General features: G+C 33.7%; 1 protein-coding gene and 3 non-coding genes across 4 annotated transcripts; 3 read left to right on the plus strand and 1 right to left on the minus strand.

Annotated features, from left to right (window-relative positions):
• The first annotated feature begins 5,389 nt into the window (after window positions 1-5,389).
• Window positions 5,390-13,861, plus strand: LOC124457526. Its single transcript, XM_047007756.1, has 5 exons — window positions 5,390-5,518; window positions 5,977-6,059; window positions 11,272-11,489; window positions 12,675-12,860; window positions 13,588-13,861. The coding sequence occupies exons 1-5, from the start codon at window positions 5,405-5,407 to the stop codon at window positions 13,713-13,715; spliced, it is 729 nt and encodes a 242-aa protein (XP_046863712.1). The 5' UTR covers window positions 5,390-5,404; the 3' UTR covers window positions 13,716-13,861.
• Window positions 7,233-7,304, minus strand: Trnae-uuc. Its single transcript has one exon. It is a non-coding gene; the product is annotated as a tRNA-Glu (tRNA).
• Window positions 13,862-18,846: 4,985 nt separating the features above from the next.
• On the plus strand, window positions 18,847-18,928 carry Trnal-uag. Its single transcript has one exon. It is a non-coding gene; the product is annotated as a tRNA-Leu (tRNA).
• A 1,110-nt stretch (window positions 18,929-20,038) lies between these two features.
• On the plus strand, window positions 20,039-20,120 carry Trnal-uaa. Its single transcript has one exon. It is a non-coding gene; the product is annotated as a tRNA-Leu (tRNA).
• The last annotated feature ends 2,605 nt before the right edge of the window (window positions 20,121-22,725 follow it).

The raw sequence follows: 22,725 nt of genomic DNA on the forward strand, positions 1-22,725 counted from the left end.
TGGGCAGTTTTGCATCAGCAACACGGACAACATCTACCCTCTCCATGATCCGGTCGAAGGGGGGCACCACTGGCTAACTGTTTGTTGTACTGGAACGCATGTGCTTGTCTTCGATAGCTTTGGACGTGTGCTCGCTGAAATAGAGGAAGCATATACAGAGCCTCAGCTGAGCAGATATTTTCTGGAGGTCTTTCCCGAGCAGGTCATGGTTACGAATACGTTTGCATAGCAGAGTCGAGCAACGGCTGTCTGCGGGCGCCCTGCAGTCCTGGCGGGGCGGCTGTTTATAGAAGAGGCCAAAAAATATTGTGGTGATTTTTGAAAAATTCTCTATAATTTACTATACACACCAGGTCAAGAAATTTTTTCTGCCAATCAGTCATTTCAGCGGAAATAGGTCCTTTGGCCGCCATTTTTTGGCATCATCGTCCCTGTCTACTTAGCCGCTTCAGTTATTATAGAACTCAATGATCAAAACATAAGATTTAACTTAGAGAAGAAAAATGTAGTAGAGGTAAAGTTAATGACTATTATAAGATTTTAGTGTTTATAGAAGTGATTTAGCTCCTAAACTGCTCATAATGACAAAGTTTGAAGCCTACAATTGGCAGCTGACAGTAATGTATTTCTCAGCTCAAAACTTTCATGGGGCTGATCGCAAGTGGCCTTAAAGATGGCAGCTAAGTTATAGTTCCAGTCTCCTAAGAGTTCATTGCGCATTACCACAGAATAGATATATACAGAACCGCCACTCAGTGAAAAATCTGTCCCCTACTTGAACCCAGTTCTTAAGTGCCCATCTTTTGCGTCCGCCATTACTCCAGCCAGATAAACTGGCCAGAATGTATATAGATTAATATTATGAAGAGTTGTTTTTCGAAAATTTGTTTAATTTAAATTCACCAATGGACAAAATTTTTTATGCCATCGGATAGGATACCAAGCATATAAGCTGAGAAACAGTTTTCTTGTAAAATACGTTCGTCAAATATACTTTTACTGGTTTTATAGTTTCTTGCTTTGAATTGTATGCGAGATCCATGTTTAGAACGTCTCTTATGTTGAACGGCAGTTGCCCTAAGAATTTATAATTTAGGACAAAAGTAATAAATATATTTAGTGTGATTCCATTTCTCTATTTTCTAGTAAAGAGTTTCCTATTAGAATGGTCAACGGACTTGATAGAAGCGATAAAACGACCTACTGTGCGTAAAGAACGTTCTTCAGATGAAGACGTTATTAGTATAAAATTTGGACTAAACTAATTTATATTTGATTCTTGAATCGGGGCTTTTTATTTGCAATGTAGCTTGTCTGCATAATTGTAGTTGAAAATTTTTATTTGTAATTGTATATTGAGTTCCTGTGGCTATCATGTCTGTCAAATTTGTTTTAACTTACAAATAAAGATGTTTTATGTTGTCTTATTTTTAATAAACAATATATGAAATTACAATTTTTTAAAGAATGAAGTTATTGATAAATTGTTACAATTAAATTGACAACTTTTCCATTATGTCAAACATATTGTCACGCTCCTACAGCTTACCTCATTGGTTAATCTTCACTTGTGAGTTGTGACCAACAATTGTATGTGAAAAATGATTAGAATTATGTTTTAATCACCCTCATTTATCAACCAGCAGAGAGGAATTATTGCAGCAAAGGGCTCGAACATTTAATTTTTGCTAAAATCCATAAACTTCATTCAATAAATTAAAATTTTTATTGTAAGTAATCATAACGTAAATGGTTTGAACCCGGGAGTATCGCTACATGTTTGTAAATGATGTTAATTTGTTATCTGATAACAAATACGGCTAACCTGACGTTTACCCCTCATTTGACTCTGAAGATGACTACCGCTAAGGTTGTCGAAACGTCAGTCAACAACAACAAAAACAGTACTTCTCAGGACTTTATTAACCTGGACTATCATCATATACAAACATGTAAGTAATCATGTCCCAAACAGAACTTATTCTGACAAAAACCAGTTATAGTTACTCTTAATGCCATTACTTAAATCGTAATACTTTACACAGTAAAATGTTTACCAAAAGGTGAAACACAGATACACCAGGATAATTTTTTAAAACATTTGACAGGGGGAAACTGTGCCAAGCCAACACCAATCCAATCCACAAAAGCATCCAGGAAGCTTTTTTATGTTCACTTCTCACATCATCAATAAGCATCCATGTCAAATATATAAATAATCTCCTGATTGAATTTAAAAAGGCAGAAATAACAAAGTTAAGTCATGTGGACTATATGACAGTATATGCTTTACAAATTGCTATTCAAGCACTTAATTAGTGGAGGCCAACATGCTGCTGCTTATGTTCCAACTTGCTCAAAAAATCATTCAAGCTTCACAAGTCACAACTGTGATAAATACAAATTATTTTGGCATCAGACGACCTTCATAGTGGCCATGCAGCATCACTTCTGATAGTTTAAAACACCAGGTAGACAATTTTGGTGATTCGAATGTCCTGCCAAACGTTGTTTGCAATAAATGAACTAACTGGAGGATAATTTGATTTGTCACTTGTTTCAGCCACGACCGAGATTTCAAATGTCAGAACAAATATCTTCAACACTCTCTGCAGAATTCTTATATGATAAAATTAAAACTGACAACAAACCATATACCGAGTACACATCTCGTCAGATACATATCTACTTTGAAAATATTCCGAATAAACCCTCATTTATCAAAACGGACGTCGAATTAATGATAAATTGTTGAGAGCTTGATGTGTTAACTGTATCCACACAAAAAAAATATTAAAAAAATGGCCAATCTATAGAGATATTTGGGTTCATTTCCCAAAACCCATCCGTAGAACTATATATTATATTACGATCTGGCTGCACTCATCTGCCTGGAAACATGGCCGCCGTTTAAAATACCCAGACTGTAGAACTCAAAACAGGGGACACGAACATCAAAGCTTCCGACAAAGAGTGGCGCTTCTGTATGTATCTCTTCTTTGGCATTACTATACAATTTCCGCAGTCACATCACTGATATGTATAAAGACTTCATAATGCAACTTAGTAGTTGACTTGAAGCCAAGCGATGCCATATTGGACTATCCATTTTTTCAGTGCGTTGTATACTTTATATATAAAAAACTGTTACTCTCGCATTTATTTTGGAACATCTGTTTTACTCGATAGATAGAAATGAATTATTATGATAACATTACTGTAATTGAATGGTTTTGGGCAAATAGTCGTGATGTCGAAATTTCTTATGGAAATCTTCTCACGCTGTGTAAATATCATAATAAACTATTTAGCATGATTTCAGAAATATAAAATAACTAAAATGCAAATGACGAGAAATATTCATTATAAAATATATACTAGAAGCTGATAGTCTAGTATGGCCGACGCTGTCAAAAGTTAGCTTCACAATTTTCTACGCACCAGAATTAGGTTGCATTTTCCAGTCTTTATATAAATCAATGAGTCAGATACCTAGTAGCTTTGGTTCTAAATCACTCCCCACCAAAGCTATAATAAAATGATCTTTTGTATTTGACTACAAACATGGCTGCCATGACGTGACATACAAACAACCTCTTTCGTATGTAATTTATAAGGATACATTACCATATTTTTATTATGGTATGATCCATACTTATATAATATAACTACCTGAATACTGCACAAAAATTCTCCAAATGAAGTGGGCAAATTGAAATGGTCACGTGTCTTTGAAGAGTTCTTGTCCGTAAAAAACTTCAACTTGTCTCTATGTCCAAAGTAGGTCCAAATAAACTAACACCCTGCGTTTTTATCTCTTCACCAGAAGCCAATCTACTCTCCCCTGATGTCTGCTTGTCCGCCATTTGTTACCTTTTATGCTTGTTATTAATAATCTCTAACAGGCATTCAGGGCTGAAACTCTTTTTTGGGGATTTGGGGTGATACACCTCACAATCTTTTTGGGGGGGGGAATTTGGGGGTGATACAACTCACAACCTTTCATCTAGTCGGGCAAGTTAGGGCAAATTTTTGTTGCGCAAATTTTTAAAATAAGACAAAAATACAATCTGATGTACTGCACGACAGAAAACATTAGGGACTATTATAAAAATTGCATTTTCCATAACTTTGAAAAGTACATTGGGTCGGGTTTGGTTAAATTTCAAATATGATTACAACCATTGACAATTTTGAGATAAAGTATTGGGAAATATTTGGCAATCGCATGACATTTCAACCTGATATGTGGAGTTTTCATTTCTACTGAAGGAAACAGTTGTTTTGTAAGCCCAGCCAAAGCAGCCATAGTGCCGATTCATCGCTAATTTGCAACATTAAATTCATTATATAATTTTATTCACATCATTCCACGTGCATGTTAATTAGTCCGTGTTGCTATCTGTGTAAAAGTTATTTAATCCTAAGCGCAATTCACACGACATAAACTAACCTAGTTTTAACACAGACGCAAATTAACCATAGACCCAGGTCAAACACGAGATATTAGTGTTCACACACAAAAAAAGACATACAAGAGTTCATTTGAACCTAGTTTTAACACAGATTAGTTTATGTCGTCTAAATTATAGGCTCTATTTGCATCAATGTATATTTAGTTTTATTTACTTGTAATGAATTATTAACTCATATGTGGGCATCGTTGAATAATATCTCTGATAAGATTTAATCGACAATAAAGAGTACAAACTAAAAGTGACAAAATCAATATTAACCTTAGCCACAAGATAGATACTGTTACACAAACATATGAACGAGGAATTGAAAATAATACGTTTTCCACCTGGAAGTAAGAAACAAAAAGTTTCGTGTTACACCACGTAAAGGCGCCATCTTTAAATATACTTAAAGTTTGCAAACTGACTTTAATTTAGCGTAAGTGGTGTCAGATAAAGATTTCTCATTAACAAAAAAGCAACGGGTGAGACCACTGACGATTTTATCAAAATTTTTGAAATATTCATGGTGCTATTTCAATTTTCTATTAAAATTTTCATTTATGATTTGAATTTACCAATAGACGCAAGTCGTGTGAACGGTAAAATAAACAGGCACCTAAAACCGGTTATAATATAAAACAAATTCCGAAGAAGCAAGACATCTTGAGATTGCAAAATATGAAGCAAAACAAGACGAGAAGTGAAATGTAAATTTTGCAAATGAAATGCTTCTTTGGAATTTGTTTTATATTATATTTCTTTAAATTGTCGGCTGGTCATGGTTTTTGGTCAAACCGGTTACAAACGTCAAAGTTTACGTGTGCTAAATGTAGATATGATTGCGCTACTCTCTTAAGTTAGTCAGACCTCCATGCATTATATAATTAAAGGTACGTTTTATCGTTTATGTTCTGGTGATGTATGAACAAGACAAAGAAAGAAAGATGGAGCAAAATTTACGTTATGCTTTATATCAACATATCGTTTTGTCCTTCAATTCTACCTTTGACACGTATACAAACGTCAACAGATTTTACATCAGCAGCAACGGAAGACTGGTAATTGTATGATATGTTGGTATTGAACTGTTTAATCCGTAATCACATTTGATTTCAAAAGAAAAAATAAAGTATAACATGCGTAAATATATATTATAAAAATATATCAATTAAATAACGCCGCCCCGTCACATTGAACTCTTGCATGTTACTTTTCTATTAGTTTACTTAGATTTTTCCCTATATGCAAATAGTTAACAATTGGTAATTTCACAGCCAAAATTTATCACAAAATAATATCTCACACGCAGTGCAAAAACAAAAACTTCTTATCTATTCACAAAAATAATGCAAATTGACACAATATACGATGGTCAATTTTTATTGCTCTCCGTTTCAGCAATAAGCTTGGGACTAGAGATGCCAAATGGAATATTCACGTTTAAAACATATGACGATAGCTTATTGTACCTCATTGACAACAATCTCTTTCACAGACGTGTTTTTAATCATTGCAGAAAAAATCTCTCATTGAAAATATGGCTCACTCTTACCTAATTTTAGCTGTGATTGTTGGCGCAATAGTCTTCAATGCTCACAGGTAAGAAATACTAATAAAGAATGAAGATTGTTCTACAAAATGCAGCCTTTTTTAAAAAAAGTCAGGCTGTAGCTATCGCAAATTTTGTCTAAAATGTCCACTTGCTAAATTTATCAGCAAAAACCATAATGATTCAATCATTTTTGGCAATGCGCAATGAACGTTTTACACCATTTACCATGTCTAAAGAATTTGTTGATGTCGTAATGTGAGTGATAATGATCTCCTAGGAGCAGCCGACTGCTATTTTTTTTCGTTTTCTCGCCAATCGCAAAATGACAGACGTGCAAAATATTACAATTATGAAACGTCCATGATCTCACATCACAAATTAACGTCGAAGCTGGTTTCGGGTTTTGGTTGAAATGCAATTTGCATGTACGTGTTTATAATCAAAATTTTGATTATTATGACATAACTAAACATTGAGACAGCAGCTGGTAAACATTGCATGTGATTAATCTTATTTTAAAGTAAAGAACATATTGATATCTGAAGTCGGAAAAGACAAATGAAATCGAAGAAATAATAATTTTTGATAAATTTTATTCAAAAGATCAGTGATGGTACCGGTAGGATGTCTTTTTTGACATCATTATAAATGTGGCTAGCGCTTCGTTTTTTCATTTTGTTGAGGCGTCCAACACAGTAAGCAAAACTTGGTTATTAATCTGTCATGTGCTTTATAATTTATTTAAACTCCTGCAAACATCTTTGGCTAGGCGACAGATTCTTTCGCTATGCAATTAGTAGCTAATGTAGCTAGTTCTATTTTCTAACAGTTGCCATAATTTCGTGAGGGAGCAATGATTTAAGACATTTAAAATAGACGACAAATTTCTTAATAGCAAACATGTTTCGGCATACTTTATGCCATCTTCATTGCTATGTGAATAAATATAGGAAGTTTACATGATGATATGTTATAGTGATAAAGCGGAAGTATCGAGTAGTTATGAATAATTAGTTACAGTTGAATGAGGTGTTATAAAATGTTTGTGTTTGGTTTTATCAAAGAAAAAAAGAACTACAAAGAAAAGGAATAATATCTGATAAAATAGTAATTGCTATTTTCATCATTTTGAGGAACATTGACATGTAACGTTTTAAAAAAATGGACGAAACAAATAGGTGTTTTAAACTTATTTATCTTTATGAAAGTATTTTGCTTTCTTTCCATACCGGGAGTTGAACCCGGGCCTTGTGGGTGAAAACCACAAATCCTAACCACCAGACCATATGGAAGTGTCGTTATACCTTTGCAGAGGCAATAACGCTAATGTGCATTTAATGTAGAACACAATTTTTTTGAAAATGGACGTGTTTCGACATCTCATGATAACATCTTCAGGATAAATGAATAATTACATAGATACTACAAGGTTTATATAAAAGTAATATGATACATAAAATACAACAATAATAAGGAAATAAGATAAATTAATGGAGAGCGTATTACAAACTAAATGCTGTGTTGAATTTGAAATCTTGAAGATTGCGGTTAGGGTTAGTTTTGTTGATGTGGAGTGCTTCTTTGATTTTAAGGAAGAATGAGGTGTTTGCATTGTCGATGATTTTGAAGCAAGAGGTGAATAGTTGGTTTTTCATCCGTGAGATTTAAAGTGTCGGTAGATATGAAAGTTTTTGTCTGTTGTGTATGTTCCCTGAATCTGGTGGATAAATGGATAAAATTTTATTAAATCTTCTGCAAAGAAGCTACTTTGGAGTGTTGTAATCTGAGAATTTTTGACAAAATTAAAAGTCAGTAAAATAAACTAATAACTTTGTTTATTTAATTTTTATTTGTAAATTTAAAGATGTACTTGCCGCAGATGTAACGACTCATTTCTATTAGGGGCATTGGAAACTGCATGCCCTTGCGAGATCTTAGAAGCAACTGTTAAATCCACATATATTGGTCAAGGTTGGGCAAGTGTGAATAAATAAGATCTAATGCTATGTTTATGGTTTCGGATAAGGGGATATTATTGAAAAGACTTTGGATGTCAAAAGAAACCAAGTAGTTGTTGTTGTGGTTTTGGGTGTGTAGTTTGTTAACAAAAAAAAGAGAGTCTGATGTAGTATAATCGTTGGGTTTGATCGGGTTAAGAAGAGTGCATAAGTACTTGGAGAAATTAAAGTTATATGAGTTGGTGGACGAGACTATAGGTCGAATGGGAGGGGCATTATAGTTTTCTCTATATTTATGAAGTTTGGGGAGACCATAAAAGCGAGCTGGTTGTGAGCCTTTAGGGGAAACTGAAGAGTATGTATGGTTGTCTATAGAGCCCTGTTTTTTGAGATTTCTGAGAAAGCGTTGTAGTCTGCCTTCTTCGAGTAGAGTGTGGTCATTATCCAATAGTTTAAATTTACATTTGTTGTTAATTATATTGGAAAACCATATATACAACCATAGACATTCCCAAAGAGGTTATGAGCCTCTAGTAAAAATTAAGCTTCACTTCAGCTTCAAAGATCCTATTCCCACTTTTTTAAAATCCAACGTGGTTTATGAATTTTTTGTGCTGGATGTAATTCCACCTACATTGGGGAGACCACCCACCACGTTTTCACACGGATTAAAGAGCACACAGCCACTGACAAAAACTCACATGTATTCAGACACTTACTCGCGTCACCACACTGCAAAAACAATTACACATAATCCTGTTTCCGTATCTTAGACACCGCTAACACGCCTTTTGTCCTTAAACTCAAAAAAGCCCTTTATATCAAGAAGCGTAAACCTAGCCTCAACAAACAAATACAACATCTTCACACTATCTTAGCAATTACTACTTTATGAGATATTATTCATTTTCTTTGTAGTTCTTTTTTTTCTTTGATATAACCTAAAACAAACATTTTAGAACACTTTATTCAACTGTAAGTAATTATTCATAACTACTCGATACTTCCGCTTTATCACTATAACATTTTATCAAGTAAACTACCTATATTTATTCACTTCGAAATGAAGATGGCATAAAGTATGTCGAAACATGTTTGCTATTAAGAAATTTGTCGTCTATTTTAAATGTCCTCTAACAGTTGCCTAAAAATGCGACTATTTAAAACAGGAAGTAATTTCACGGAGGCATCCGAAAACAAAATATTCAGCATAGAATCTTGGAAAGGAAATTGTGACGTTATTCGAGTAAGGACGCATGACCAATTGGAAATTGTGACGTTATTGGACTAAGAACGCATGAACGCTGAACGCATGACCAGGAGCGGATCTGGGTCATGCACTGACCGTGTCCAAGAGAGCGCCGAAGTCGCGAGCCTCCGCTAGGGGGGTTTGGGGGCCATGCTCCCCCATAAAAATTTATAAAACTTAACTCTCAGAAAAGCCATTTCCTGTTTTCTTAAAGTATATTTCAAGGAATATAGGAAAACCCTATTCATGATCTGAACGGAAAAAAAATAATTTTGTCCAATTTTAAATTTTGTTCGTTCACACCAGTTGTGGTTGCCAAGTCTTACCATAATCAAATCAAAACAGTTTCATCCATTGCATAATCATAGTATTGTTCCTTGTTAGCACTAGAAACATGTTAGCATTAGTGTACATTATTAAATGTAGATATGATTTTCGTACTTTGTTGGACAATTTAAGCGATTGTCTCACGAACTTGAAAAATTCAGGTGACTCAACGGGATTCGAACCCATGACCTCTGCGGTGCCGGTGCAGTGCTGTGACCAACTGAGCTATGAAGTCACACAGTGGTGAGCAGGTCAATTTTGTTGGGCTCATGTTTTCTCGTGAAAGGAATGTCATATGAAAGATTGTTTTAATCATTAAAATTCTTAAAACATTCTTTCATGTAAATGCTTAAAACATTCTTTCATATAATGCTTAAAACATTATATTTCATATGACATTCCTTTCACGAAAATATCGTGGACATTTTCATCAGGAAATGTATCTATGAGGAAAATACTTATAACACAGTTTTCAATGAATTTTAATCCTCCATAGAAATTAACATAAATCCTTGTATAATTTTGATTGGTCCGAAGAAGGAATAGTCAATAGGTCGACCCACATAAACTTTTAGTTTTATTAGAAAATGTTGCTCGGTATTTCAGCTACGCGTTATGGAGTGTGTATTTATTAAGTTGACTAATCCCATCCTCTGCCGACAGAAGGATTACGTGTGTGATTGATCTCTGTTTTAAGCGTCATCTAAAAGCTTTTTCCTATCATTATAAAAACCACGTGATCCTGAAGTTATTATTCAGCTGACTTCTGAAACCCCAATGAATAGTCTGCCAAAATCAATAGTGTCTTACAGCTTTAAAAAACATTTCTTTTAGTATTGATTGGTTAGTGTTCTGATTTTAAACAGTTCTTTTAAGAAATATTACGTGATTATTTTGACCAATGGCAACGGTATTTGTTCTTTTTAAAACAACTTTTTAATATTTTAGTTATTAAATTTAAACATTTTCTCGAAAGTTTCATTGTTAACACCTATGTTTGATACACTAGCGAAACAATAAAACGTATTCAGGAGTGAAATGTTTTCAATATTATATGGATACATGTTGATGCGGTTTGTTAAGCAATATTTTGCGATCAACCCCTAGATTTTAACTATATTTTGATAATACTGGTGTTTTGTAATTTTCAATTATATAAAAGCAAATCCTTACACATTCATCGAGTTCTTAATTTTTACTTTCCCGCCTTTAAAAAAACACGTCACTTACCTTTCCCTTGTTTTACACGTTTTGCGTGCGAGTCCTGCACGTGACCTTTGCAAGTCACAGCTGACTAGAAAGAAGAAATATTACTTCAGAGCATGGGTTTAACATAAATTCACAGTACCTTTCTTGGTAAAAAGAAAAATTTAATCTTTTCATAATTTTCATAAATGTTTATGTTTATTTAGAAAAAAACGGTTTTCTTACTATTTCAATATGTATAATGTAAAATTTGTGGTAGACCCAAGATAAAAATACGTAGCTTTGTAACAGTGCATTTTAGAGTTAGGAAAGAAAGTGAACCAAGTGCGATGAAAGAAAGTTTTTCTGTTAATGTTAATAAAGACAATGTTACAAAGAAAAAACACGATCTTTTTTTTTTAATTTAGCTCTTAACCAGATTTTTGTGTGCGGAAGCATATCTAATGTATATTATTACATTAGAATTAAAATTTTTACTTTTTTAGAAATGTACTAACGACTTAGCTAATGATTTTGTAGTGCAAAATTATCAAAAAAGGACGACAAACAATTGGTATTGAAAAGAGCACCAGCTGACCAAAACTTTCTCTTGCAAACTCCAATTTTAACACTTCAAACGCTTATACTCAATATGCAAAGCCTCGTTTTAAAACTTCAGTCAAATACCAAAAGCAACGAAAAGAAAACAACAAAGTCACTTGAAAAAATACTGAAAGTACTTCAAAAAAACAAAACAGGTACTGTTCAAACTGTGTTTTTCACAATTTCTAAGAAAATAATGTAACAATATGTGAGGAAGACTTTGACATAGCTAAGTGAATTTTTTTGTATTTGCGATGGTTGAAATTCTGTGGTAAGCTTTTGCAACAAAAATTATGAATTTTTCTCAAAATAAATAAAAATCATAACAAATAGAATCATACCAGTTTTATATTGACCAGCTTTAATTTGATTTCCTAAGCTACTCGCTATCTATTTTTAAATAGATAGCAAGTAGAGAAGGACTAGATAGCGAGCATGAAAAAACATGGCTGCCAACACAACCGTCACGCGTTTTTATCGGACTTCTGAGAGTGATTCTTTATTAGAGAAGGCAATTCCATAGAAAACAAAAATTCCCCAAAATATGGCTTGAAAGTATTTAAAGTAAAAAAGGTTTCAATCAAACGAAATAAATATGTATTGCAGCAAGCGTCGTTCCTTTTCACTATGTAAATGAAAAATAATAAGGAGCACTATCACATTCTTTCCTTTAAAAATGAATTTCAAGTTACGACAAGCTCACAACTCCTATCGCGGAATTGTCAAAAGCCTAACTAAATAAATACCTGCAGCTTCTTATACGTGTGTTTGGCAGACAAATTAGAAGCGCTTTGAGATTTTGTCGCTTGAAGCTATACGAACAGGAATTGACGGGCTCATAGAATACCATTTTTTAAAAATATCCATCTTAACTAGCTACTTTACACAGCCTCCCCCATCCCAAAACTTTTAACAAATGCACTGCTTCAATCGTAAATAACTATCGATGAAAAATTTACTCGGAGTTTCTTTGCATGTTTATATGTTTAGAACCAAATCAGTTTCATACGTATGTTAATAAAACCTTGCATGCCTGACTTGCTTACCTTTTTCAAAATACATGAAATATGTAGCGAACTGTATTTTCGAAGGACGTGCTTGCAGAAAACTTTGGTATGTTTATATCAGAAATTCTAAAGTATAATTCTACTAAAACAATTACATGAATTGGTCTCAATCTCTATGAGGTGATAGATGATATAGGCCTTGCCCTCATCAACCATCACCTCATAAAAATCTCGAGCTTGTAATGTAATTGTTAAATATAAAGTAACATGGCTACAATTAAACTATTAATTAAATAGTACTTACTATACAATTTCATGTGCATTTTATTTTAGATTTCGTGGTCAAAAGAAATCCAACTTTGACTTATTCTTCTGCTGCAGCAACTTGCAAAAAAGACGGAAAAGAATTATGTCCTTCTTATTTTATTTGTCGAGATGGTAAATATCCAGTTGGGCCAGTAAGAATTGGAAATCATTGGGTTCCAATCAAAGACGACTACAACCAATGGATTCAAATTGGTATTATACTTTTTGCAAAATTATGTTTTACAAACCACCTTTTTATATATATTCTTTTTACTGGCATTATTTACTCTTTTCTTTTGGTAAATAAAGACAACGGTGCATATCAATGTTTAGCTCTTATTTGTTCAGCTAGAATTATGTTCTTCTTTACTGCTCGAGTTCGTATCAATAGTATGTATGGGTTCAATTTACTCTTCAAACAAAATATTGCTGTTGTGGGTTACATTACGATATTGATGAACATAAAAAGAGTTGCGGCATTTCTTGTATATAGCGATATAAAACCGAATTTTCATTCTATGTTCACTTCAAATAATTTTTTCATATCGTATATTTAACTATGCAAGATAACTTCCTAAGCGAGTGATGAGCAAAGAGGATTCCGCACGTCTTAAACGATTGTTGCTTTGAAATTTAATGGCAATATCACCACTAAATCATTTTTATGCAATTTGAAAAATATCAAGACTAATTATCATCACTTTGAAGAAAATTATTTCTAATTTAGGTTTTTTTATTTCCAATGCCGTATGCATTAAACCAAAAGCAGTTGACGTTATACAGCGTCCTTAACCAAGATCTCCTTGATGTTTTGATCTTTTCTTAATTTTTGTGTCGTAGTTTTGTAAAGTCTGTCTATTTTGTGCATGCTACACATCGCATGTACCCCTTTTGTACTATTTTATTAATAAAAAATGCTTATTGTTTCTGCTTTATTTAGGATTCAAAAGTCATGAAACGACATGTCAACTCCATTCCGTAAAACACGCTCGATTTCCTTCGTGGGGAACTAATACAGGAAAGGTTGCTTGTAAAGGCTACATATACTGCTGCAGTCTTTCTGCCTGAAAAAGTGATTCTCATTTCTTGGCACTAAAAAATTTTTATGATATTTTTTTCCAATAAGTATACTGAAATTGATAAACAATAAACGTAGAACTCGTTATAGTATAGCAGGATCATTTATCTTACAGTAATCATCGAATTTTACCAAACATGTGCTGTATTTGTGTTTATAATATTAAAACTTGAATTGGTTAAGTATACGTTTTAACCAATTTCAGATGAACGTTCTCGTCGTAAACCAAAAAATGTGTGCTCAAATGACAAAAATAACGAAAAAGTTAGGCGAAAATTACTGCAACGGAGCTTCCAATTTCCGTTCGGATGGCCTAATCTAAACAAGGGCATTGAACAATCACAGCATGAGTTCATTTTGAATTCATTAATATTATTAAAGTGGATGTATTCAAAGGTCTAGGACTTCGGGATGCACTGATTTTTGTGCTCTTTACCTGTTTGAGCCATTAAAATCGGTTAGTAATGTGAGAGTAGCCATTTATGGATACGGTACCCATGATTTATATTTAAAGTGCATAAAAATAGGCAAATAATTAAAACCTGTTTTCGTGAAGTCACAAAAACAATTTCCTTCGTAACAACGGAAATGCATTTGAATTATAACCACGATCATACTTATTTTGTAAAAGAATTTCTGTTTCTTTGACACTTTTCTTTCTTTCGGGAAAATATGTGCTCTGTTTTGAAAAACACAAATTTACATTCCACTGGATATGGCACAGGTGAGGTGCCCAATTTACTCCACCAAAGTGGTTACTTTTGCAATTTTCATTAGTACATTTAATTGAAACTATAAAAACCATTTTGGGTATGTCTTTTACATATTGAGCGCTATTATGTATTATCACTGTGTTGCGTTGTTTATATTTTGGTTACTATCTTAGCTACAATCTAAATTCTCAATAACATTTTTATTTTGATTATATTGCCGACGATTTCAACTATCCTTTAAACACGGAGGCTACGCACATAAAAAATATTTCATAGTAGTCATTGTCATAGACTATTAGTATGTATTAATTTATAGCCATTTTTTATGTTCAGTTCAGTACAAACCTACATACTCAGTATGTACTATATCCGCCATGATTCTTCGCCAATTGCAAGCATTTTATGACTCATGAACGTTTAACGTACAGAGGTGCAAGTACTTCGATATGTTCATTGCACTAAGTTTGACATGTGTTATGGTTTTTCTCCTACGACCTTGGGTTTGCAAAAAAACTAAAAATCCATTTAAGATACTTAAGAAAATACATTCTTCTCACCAACAAAGTAGTTTGTTCATTAGAGTGTTCAGAACTGAACTTTATGTAAGGAGAGAGCACCATTTTCTTATATCATAACCCCAAACGAGATATAAACAATGTTTGCGATTAGTTCAGTAGAAAAGAGAAACGGGGTCATACGCCCGAACAAAATAATCTTAATATTCATCAAAATTCCCAAAGTTTGTGAGATAGAGAATAATTGATACGGATTTGATTAACGCCTCGTAATATAAATGCGATCATAAGCACTGTAACACCAAAAATAGGACCATGAGCACTTTAACAGCAATAATGAAATCGTATAAGCTTTGCAAATAAAAATGCTATGGTTTTGAGACACATACGCCATATTGTTTCATTATGCCTTACAATATTTTAACAATTCTTTAATCCATCTTTCCGAAAGTAAACACATTCGTGAAAAATACGAGATCAAATTACAAAATTCGGATAACCAAATAGTCGCACATAGTAATGTTATGTAGATTAGTAACAATAAAATGGTTAGAAAATGCTCTTGAGGTATTTCTAAATCTGATTTTAATGATAAAGAACGACTATTTATAAAGGCAGAATGTGTAAGACTAAGTAATATACATTTTCCGTCTGGTAAAAGGAAAGCTAGGATATGGCCATATGAGCATACATTTGTAAGCACAATAGAACCTGTATTAAGCAGTCACCCTTCGGGATTTTTCGTGTTTAATACAGGTTGACCGCTTAGTACAGGTCTTCATGAAAATCGATGGCTGATGGGACGTAAGAAAAGATTGAATTGCTGGCGTAATTCATACACACAATAAAACTGTAATTAAATGTAGTTTTCATTTAATATGAACGTAAATCAACAGACTGTAGCTGAGAATCGAACTGTGGAATATGGTAAAGGAAATGACAAACCAAAGCCAGACTTAGTAGAAAAGAGTCTTGGAAACACTTACATAATAGGAAAGAAGAAAAAGAAAAAAGGAGTTCTATTGAAAAGAGCATGGATTCTGTCCTTGAACATTTCAGGGCGGAGTGAAATGATGATTTATAAAGGTATATCCACCTTCCTATATATTACTTGTATGTTTTGTATTTTTGGTAAAAAATTCCAGGAACTTTTGATTTGGAGATCTACCACACAGATCTATTCAACTTTGACCATGTCTGTCTCAATCATTATTTGATTGTAATTTTGTAGGCATAAAAAGCTTGAAGAGTTCAAATTGAAAAAAAGAGCAGCAATTTAAATTAGAGGAAATGCGACTCGAGAATGAACGAAGAATCCAGGAAAGAGAGCATGAGCTAAAGATTTTCCAATTGTTATTTGGGAACCAGGCTACCCAGAACATGCAATCTACTGGAAACTCATGACTAATGTTTGCCCAGCCATTGTAAGTTTTCAACAACAGGCATTTGGAAATGGCTTCACCAGTATCCAAACTCCAGGCTGTAGCTTCAAAGACAGCAATAATGAGGAAGAAAAAACATATTTCAGGTTATGATTTGAAGAAGTATTTAAAAAGTATTTTTTTTAAGTACTTATGGTCACTTGAGTCTTTTAGCTCTGTTTTGAAGCTATATTTGTGGAGCTGTTTAATACAATCTGAACATTAAATACAATCTTTGTACACTCATAAATCGTATGTTGTTTTTTGCAATAATTAACTTAACTAAACGTCTTGAATATTTCATTGTGAGTCAAGATAGTCAGCTAATATTTCTCGAATGTCTTCAACATCGTCCTCAATTGCACCACTGGTTAGTACCACAAGTTTTTGGTTAACGTTTTCTTCCCATTGTGGCAGAAAGTTGTTATTTTGCACTTCCCAAATATTATGCAAAATGCAGTGTGCCAACAGAAGAACCACCTAATTCTTTACATTCATATCGACCCGCTTACTAAATCTGATAAAGCGCGGCCTTTCCATTTTCCAAATGTGTTTTCAACTGTCATTCGCACTCTGCTAATACGATAGTTGAAGATTCTTTGTGTTCTAATTAAAACACCTTTAAGCAGATAACCTTTTAAGAGCCAAATTGATTACCATGTTAACGGGCCTTAATCTGCCTGAAGTGGTAAAAATATTAATCGATGTATTCAAATCTGTTATGCGGTGTGGTACAACAATTTTAGTTCTTTTAGGCTTACAATAACCGGCTTACTGCTCAAAGTCGGTTTTATAGGTAAAAAATAAGCCGTAATATTAATTGAGCTATTGCATGCATCATCGATTTAAGGAATCTCCTTTTACATAAAATGGAAGCACAAAATATTTGGCTTGATTGCACCATCATCCTGCAACACCAGTTTGCACTGGTTGAAACCATTTTTTATTTGATTCAAAATTTCAAAATGCATGGTATGTTTGACATTCGCTTTTTTATTTTTTCAATACTTCAAAAATCTAAAGATTTTATTAAACAGCGTTAGTGAAAAACTTTCTCTTATCAATGGCGGCTTCCATTGCTTCCCGCGGATCAAAGTCGTCATTTCTTTGTATGCATTATTTTCTGTGAATGGGTCTTTTTTCAGTTGGTTTAACCACATAAGACGTTGCATATAAATACTTTCCAATTCTTTATTATGTTTTGGTACAATGTTAGAAAATTCTTGATTTTTAGCTGTCTGTTCATCCAGACCACTGTTCACAAGACTTTCTTTCATCTCATCAAAATCTACATTACTTCTTTTCCTTGATTCTTTTATCAAAGGATCAGTTTCCTGTTCAGTTTCAGCATCAATTTCTGTTGAAATTGAACTTTCAGATTCATCTGTGGAACTTTTAGAAATATTATCTTCGAAATGCATTCCCCGACTGTCTGAATCTGAATTAGACATTTCTCCCTAATCGCTTTGTGGAGACTACTCTTTCTCGAGTCGACGTGAGTTGAAAGCTCTATTGAATACTTTCCACGATATCTGCAGCTCATTCCGCCGGCAATGCCTTTTTAGAAATGTGACTTTTATGTAACAATGTGTACTTATGAGCATATGAGCAAGTGTGTTAAAGCAGTTATGAGCAGCTGCAACCAATTTTGAGCATTTCCGAGCAATTATGAGCATTTGAGCAAGTGCTCATGAGTAAATATGAGCATCAATGAGCATATGCTCATCTGCTCATAAGACAAATAAAGCTCCAAACTATTATATGAATTATACCAACTTGTTATCATGATGCAGTTTTGTTTACTATCTAACGTGAGAAACTTACCTTGACTTTTTTTGAGGGGCGTGGGGTCAGGGAGAAATACCCATGTATTAGAAAAAACAAGAATAGGGTTGATTAACATTAACAATGATCAAAGAAAACACAGCTGGAGCAAACGTGTTTAACATTGGCATAGTTCAAAGGTACTTTGCCCAAAGATATTATAACAAAGAAAGTCAGGTGCTTAAAATGTATTGATATAAGTCTTGGAAAATGATCGGATTTCTATTTAAAAACGTTAAATTTTTTTAAAAAGATGATTGTTGGAAAAACGGACTGTTAATTTTTTTTCGTTTTACAAAGTACATATGACCTGTAAACTTTTTTCAATTGGCGATTAAAAAATAGTTTGTCAAATTTTTTATCGTTTATTTCACAATTAATGCTCCGATTTTGGGGTTAAATTTTTTTAAATAAAAGTAGCTAAAATTCGAATTAAACGTATTTAAACGCAACATATTTAAATTAACATTGATTACTATTTTTTTCTTGTTTTTAAAACATATTATATATTAGAAACATAGTTATTACCCGCGCATGCGCAGTGGCTAGGAATAAAAAAGCATGAATTGCTCAAAAATTTTTTCATTCCCAATTCTAAATTAAACAATTAGGTAATTGTTTTCACAAATAAATCGAAGTTGACAGTAAGGTAGTGTGGCCGAGTGGTCTAAGGCGCTGGTTTTAGGCACCAGTCATGAAAATGGCATGGGTTCAAATCCCATCACTGCCAGTCCTCTATTTTAGATCTTATGTTTTTTAATCAGCTTCCCAAAAATATCCCAAAAATGTTTTTTTAAAAACAAGAATAAGCTTGATTAACATAACAATGAGCAAAGAAAACTCAAATGCAGCAAACGACTTGAACATTGGTATAGTTCAGAGATCTTTTTGTCCAAAAAAAATTATAACAAAGAAAGTCAGGGGCTTACTAATGTATTGATATAAGTGTTGGAAAAAGATCGGATATTGATTTAAAAAAGTTTAGTTTTTTTAAAAAATTGACTCTTGGAAAAACAGACTATTAACTTTTTTTTGATCTACCAAGTACATATAATCTGTGAACCTTTTTTAAATTTCGATCAAAAAAATAGATTGTCAAATTTTTTATTGTTTATTTCACAATTAATGCTCTAATTTTTGGATTACAGTTTTTTAATTAAAAGTAATTCAGAAATTCAAATTAAACGTTTTTCAAGGCAACATTTTTAAATTAACATTAATTAGTAATTTTTTGCCCTTTTTAAAACATATTATATATTGGAAGCGTGTCTTGTACATTTTGATGAACGATCAAAAATGTTATGAGCCTTTACAAAAATAAGTTAATCCGTTACTATTTCCTTGATAACCGAGCTCGAGATCTTAACGGAGAAATATCAGACGGAAATAATTTGTGCAAGCAACAAGCACGTAGGGTGAGAAACAAAGATTATTGCCTTCTTGTCCTTTATGTTTTTTATTTGATGGCTATCCCTTTTCTGTTTTTTTTTCACTTAAAAACAAATTGTTTCAAATTGTATCCTCTGGATATTAAACTATTTTCCTATTATACTCCCTTCGACTCATATTCATACATGTTTTTGTTTTTCATTTTGATGTTTGCTTTACAAGTATGTTAACATTTGAAGATAGTTTTACGCTTCTTTTAACCGTAGTCCATAACAAAACAAAAATGGACAGGCAGAAATACTTTTGAGGTAAAAAAAGTCAGTTATTTCGCCGGGAGTGTCGTTTATCATATAAAAAAGATTATTTTACAACATTAGTAAGTGGATTGATTGTTTTTAAAATGCACTTAGATGTTTAGTTTTTTTCACAAGTTATTGCCGACTGTCATATGAGTAGCGTGGCCGAGTGGTCTAAGGCGCTGGTTTTAAGCACCAGTCATGTAAGTGGCATGGGTTCAAATCCCATCGCTACCAGCACGTGCTAATATTGGGAATTTATTTAACGAATTTTAAAAAAAATCACGGGAAAATGAAATTAACATTAACTAATTAGCTTGTCAATTTTTAATTTTTGTATATTAAAGACATCACAATTTGATTAATTCTTACGATTTTTAACTGCCATGACAAAAATTTATATGCTATATCAGAAGATTTTATAAATTTTGGTTAGTAAAAGACCTTTTAAAGATTTTTTTCCTTTTTTTTTACATAAGCGAGTAGCGAGTGAAAAGTGTGTGGTGTTTCCGAATTCTCTAATGCACCATCTTAAGGTCTCCCATGGTTAGCATGTGGGATTATTTTCTGAAATGTAATTCACATTTACAACATTTATTGACACATGAACTACATTTGAATTTCTTTTGAAATACCACATTTTATCTATATATTGGATTATTTTTTGTTTACAGCACGTACATTCAGCCAATGCCGCATTAGCCTGGAGAAAATTGTGCAGTTGTGTGACTTCTTGAGTGTGCCAAATGCGCATGATAAAACGGCTGGCAAACACAATGTTCTTACTTCTGCGGGTATCAAATTAGACACATTACGGATGGAAGGTTGAGTGCCCAAAGATTAATTAACGAAATGCCACTCCCTAGTTTCATTGTTTCAACAGTAGAAGAAAGTACAGTTACGAGACTGAAAGTACAGTCAAGCTTTTATTTGTCGCCTCATTGACTTCACGAAGGGTGTTCGTTCAGCTACGCATTTTATTCGTCTAACAGCTTAGGCTAAGGAAGTCTTGCACGTTTGGAAAAACTTTCTAGACGATTTTAAAAGCAGGACGTTTTTCGTCATGATAAGTGGCAGGACTCCGATGTCTTAAACTTACATACGGATGCAGCAGATAGTTTAGGATTTGGGGCAAGCAGGTAGTTTAGCATTTGGGTGAGTGGCCTGAGCGATGGAAAACCTCAACATTACTATGTTGGAACTTTATCCTACTTTCCTCAAAGTTTTTCTGTGGGGTAACGTCATGGAAAATCAGCGCATCATCTTCTTCACGAACAATGCGGCGTTGTTGGAAGTCATAAAAAGACAAACTTCTTGGGAAAAAAGGATAATGATTTTTGTGTGTCGACTGTTGCTTGCAACATAATATTTTATTTTAGGCCAGGCATGTTCCTGGGATAAAAAATTTCTTAGCTGATTGTTTTTCCCGTTTGCAGGTTACATCATTCAAGAAAGAAGCGCTGCATGGCACACATTCATGCCCAACAGTAATGCCATAAATACTCTCACCAAGCTGTTCATTGGTTTGTACAATGGATGGCCACCCAATGTAACGAAGACTTAGCAAAAGCACTCAAAGATTGTGAGCTTGACGCTCGTATATCTAAAGGTCACAGTTCTTCCATTGGAGCGGCTACTCTAGCAGCCGAATCCGGTTTTTCAGACGCACTAGTACGAACAATGCGTGGCCGTTGGAGATCTGATGCTTTTAAAAATATATCCATACTCTGAGCTTAACTATACCTCTATAATCCATACATTTTTCAGGTTGTTTTGACGGTTGCTGCAAGGTTCTGAGGAGTATATATTAGCATCGCGTTAAACGGTAGTTATCAAAATATAATATAACGATAGAAGCCACGCAGACCCACAGACCAAGCAGGTGACGTCTATTTTGTCAATTGGAGTTTTAGTAGACAAAGCAGGGGCACGGCTGTTGATAATAAGTTTTGATTTTATAACAAATTTTTGATACTTAAACATTAACCACGTTTGATTAAATTTGCACAAATGATTGTCGGTGTGCAGTTCAAATATATGTTCCGTCAGTCCACTAATCATGTTGGGGTTTTATCCCCCACGTTTTCTGTGAAAAAAATTATTCAAGCGTTCTTACGTTAACTTCAAACTTCTTAAATTTGTAAAAATTTAATAACTTATAATTCGGTATGCGCTCTACGTGCATAGCCATTTGTTTCTCAAATTGTGAGTTTCTTCTTTATACGCCCAGAAAACGGAGCTCGACATAATTTGTGGAACGACGGAGTAATGGATTGATTTTAAATTTGTTAATAATGACGAAGGAATCGATAAGTAAGGTAAACGTGATTCACCCACCACAAATTGGCAATAAATATAATAGCGAGCACTTGTTTGAGCTTTGCTCCTGTAGTGGCTTGTAGGGGCCATGCACCTGTAAGATCCCTGCAATTGCAAGGGATTTATGGGAGCCACGCGCTTCGGGGTCCAACATAAGCACCAAAATGTTGGCCATTTGCATTTGCTCAATCATGTTTTGATGTTAACGTGAATAGCTATAAAGCAAAAATTTAAGCTCAGTGAAGCGCGGGAACCCTGAAGGCGAGGGCCCGTGGCTGACGAATCTTCAGCCATATGGTTCGTCCAGGCATGGTAAACCTGTGAAATGAATATAACTGAAAGGCTACCTCCCATCACTAAAACTTGAAGCACGATTTCTTCGCACATCCCAAAGAAGTTCTCTCACCATGATCAGGTTGATTGCGGGATTTGACCAACAAGACAAACGGGCATGGTGATAAAATTTGGCGTTATGCAAGAAAATGCGTGTTTAAAGAAAGGCAGCCTTCCAGTTATATATTTA

The sequence above is a fragment of the Xenia sp. Carnegie-2017 genome, unplaced genomic scaffold, assembly GCF_021976095.1.
Source record: "Xenia sp. Carnegie-2017 unplaced genomic scaffold, XeniaSp_v1 HiC_scaffold_6, whole genome shotgun sequence".
NCBI classification, from domain to species: domain Eukaryota; kingdom Metazoa; phylum Cnidaria; class Anthozoa; order Malacalcyonacea; family Xeniidae; genus Xenia; species Xenia sp. Carnegie-2017.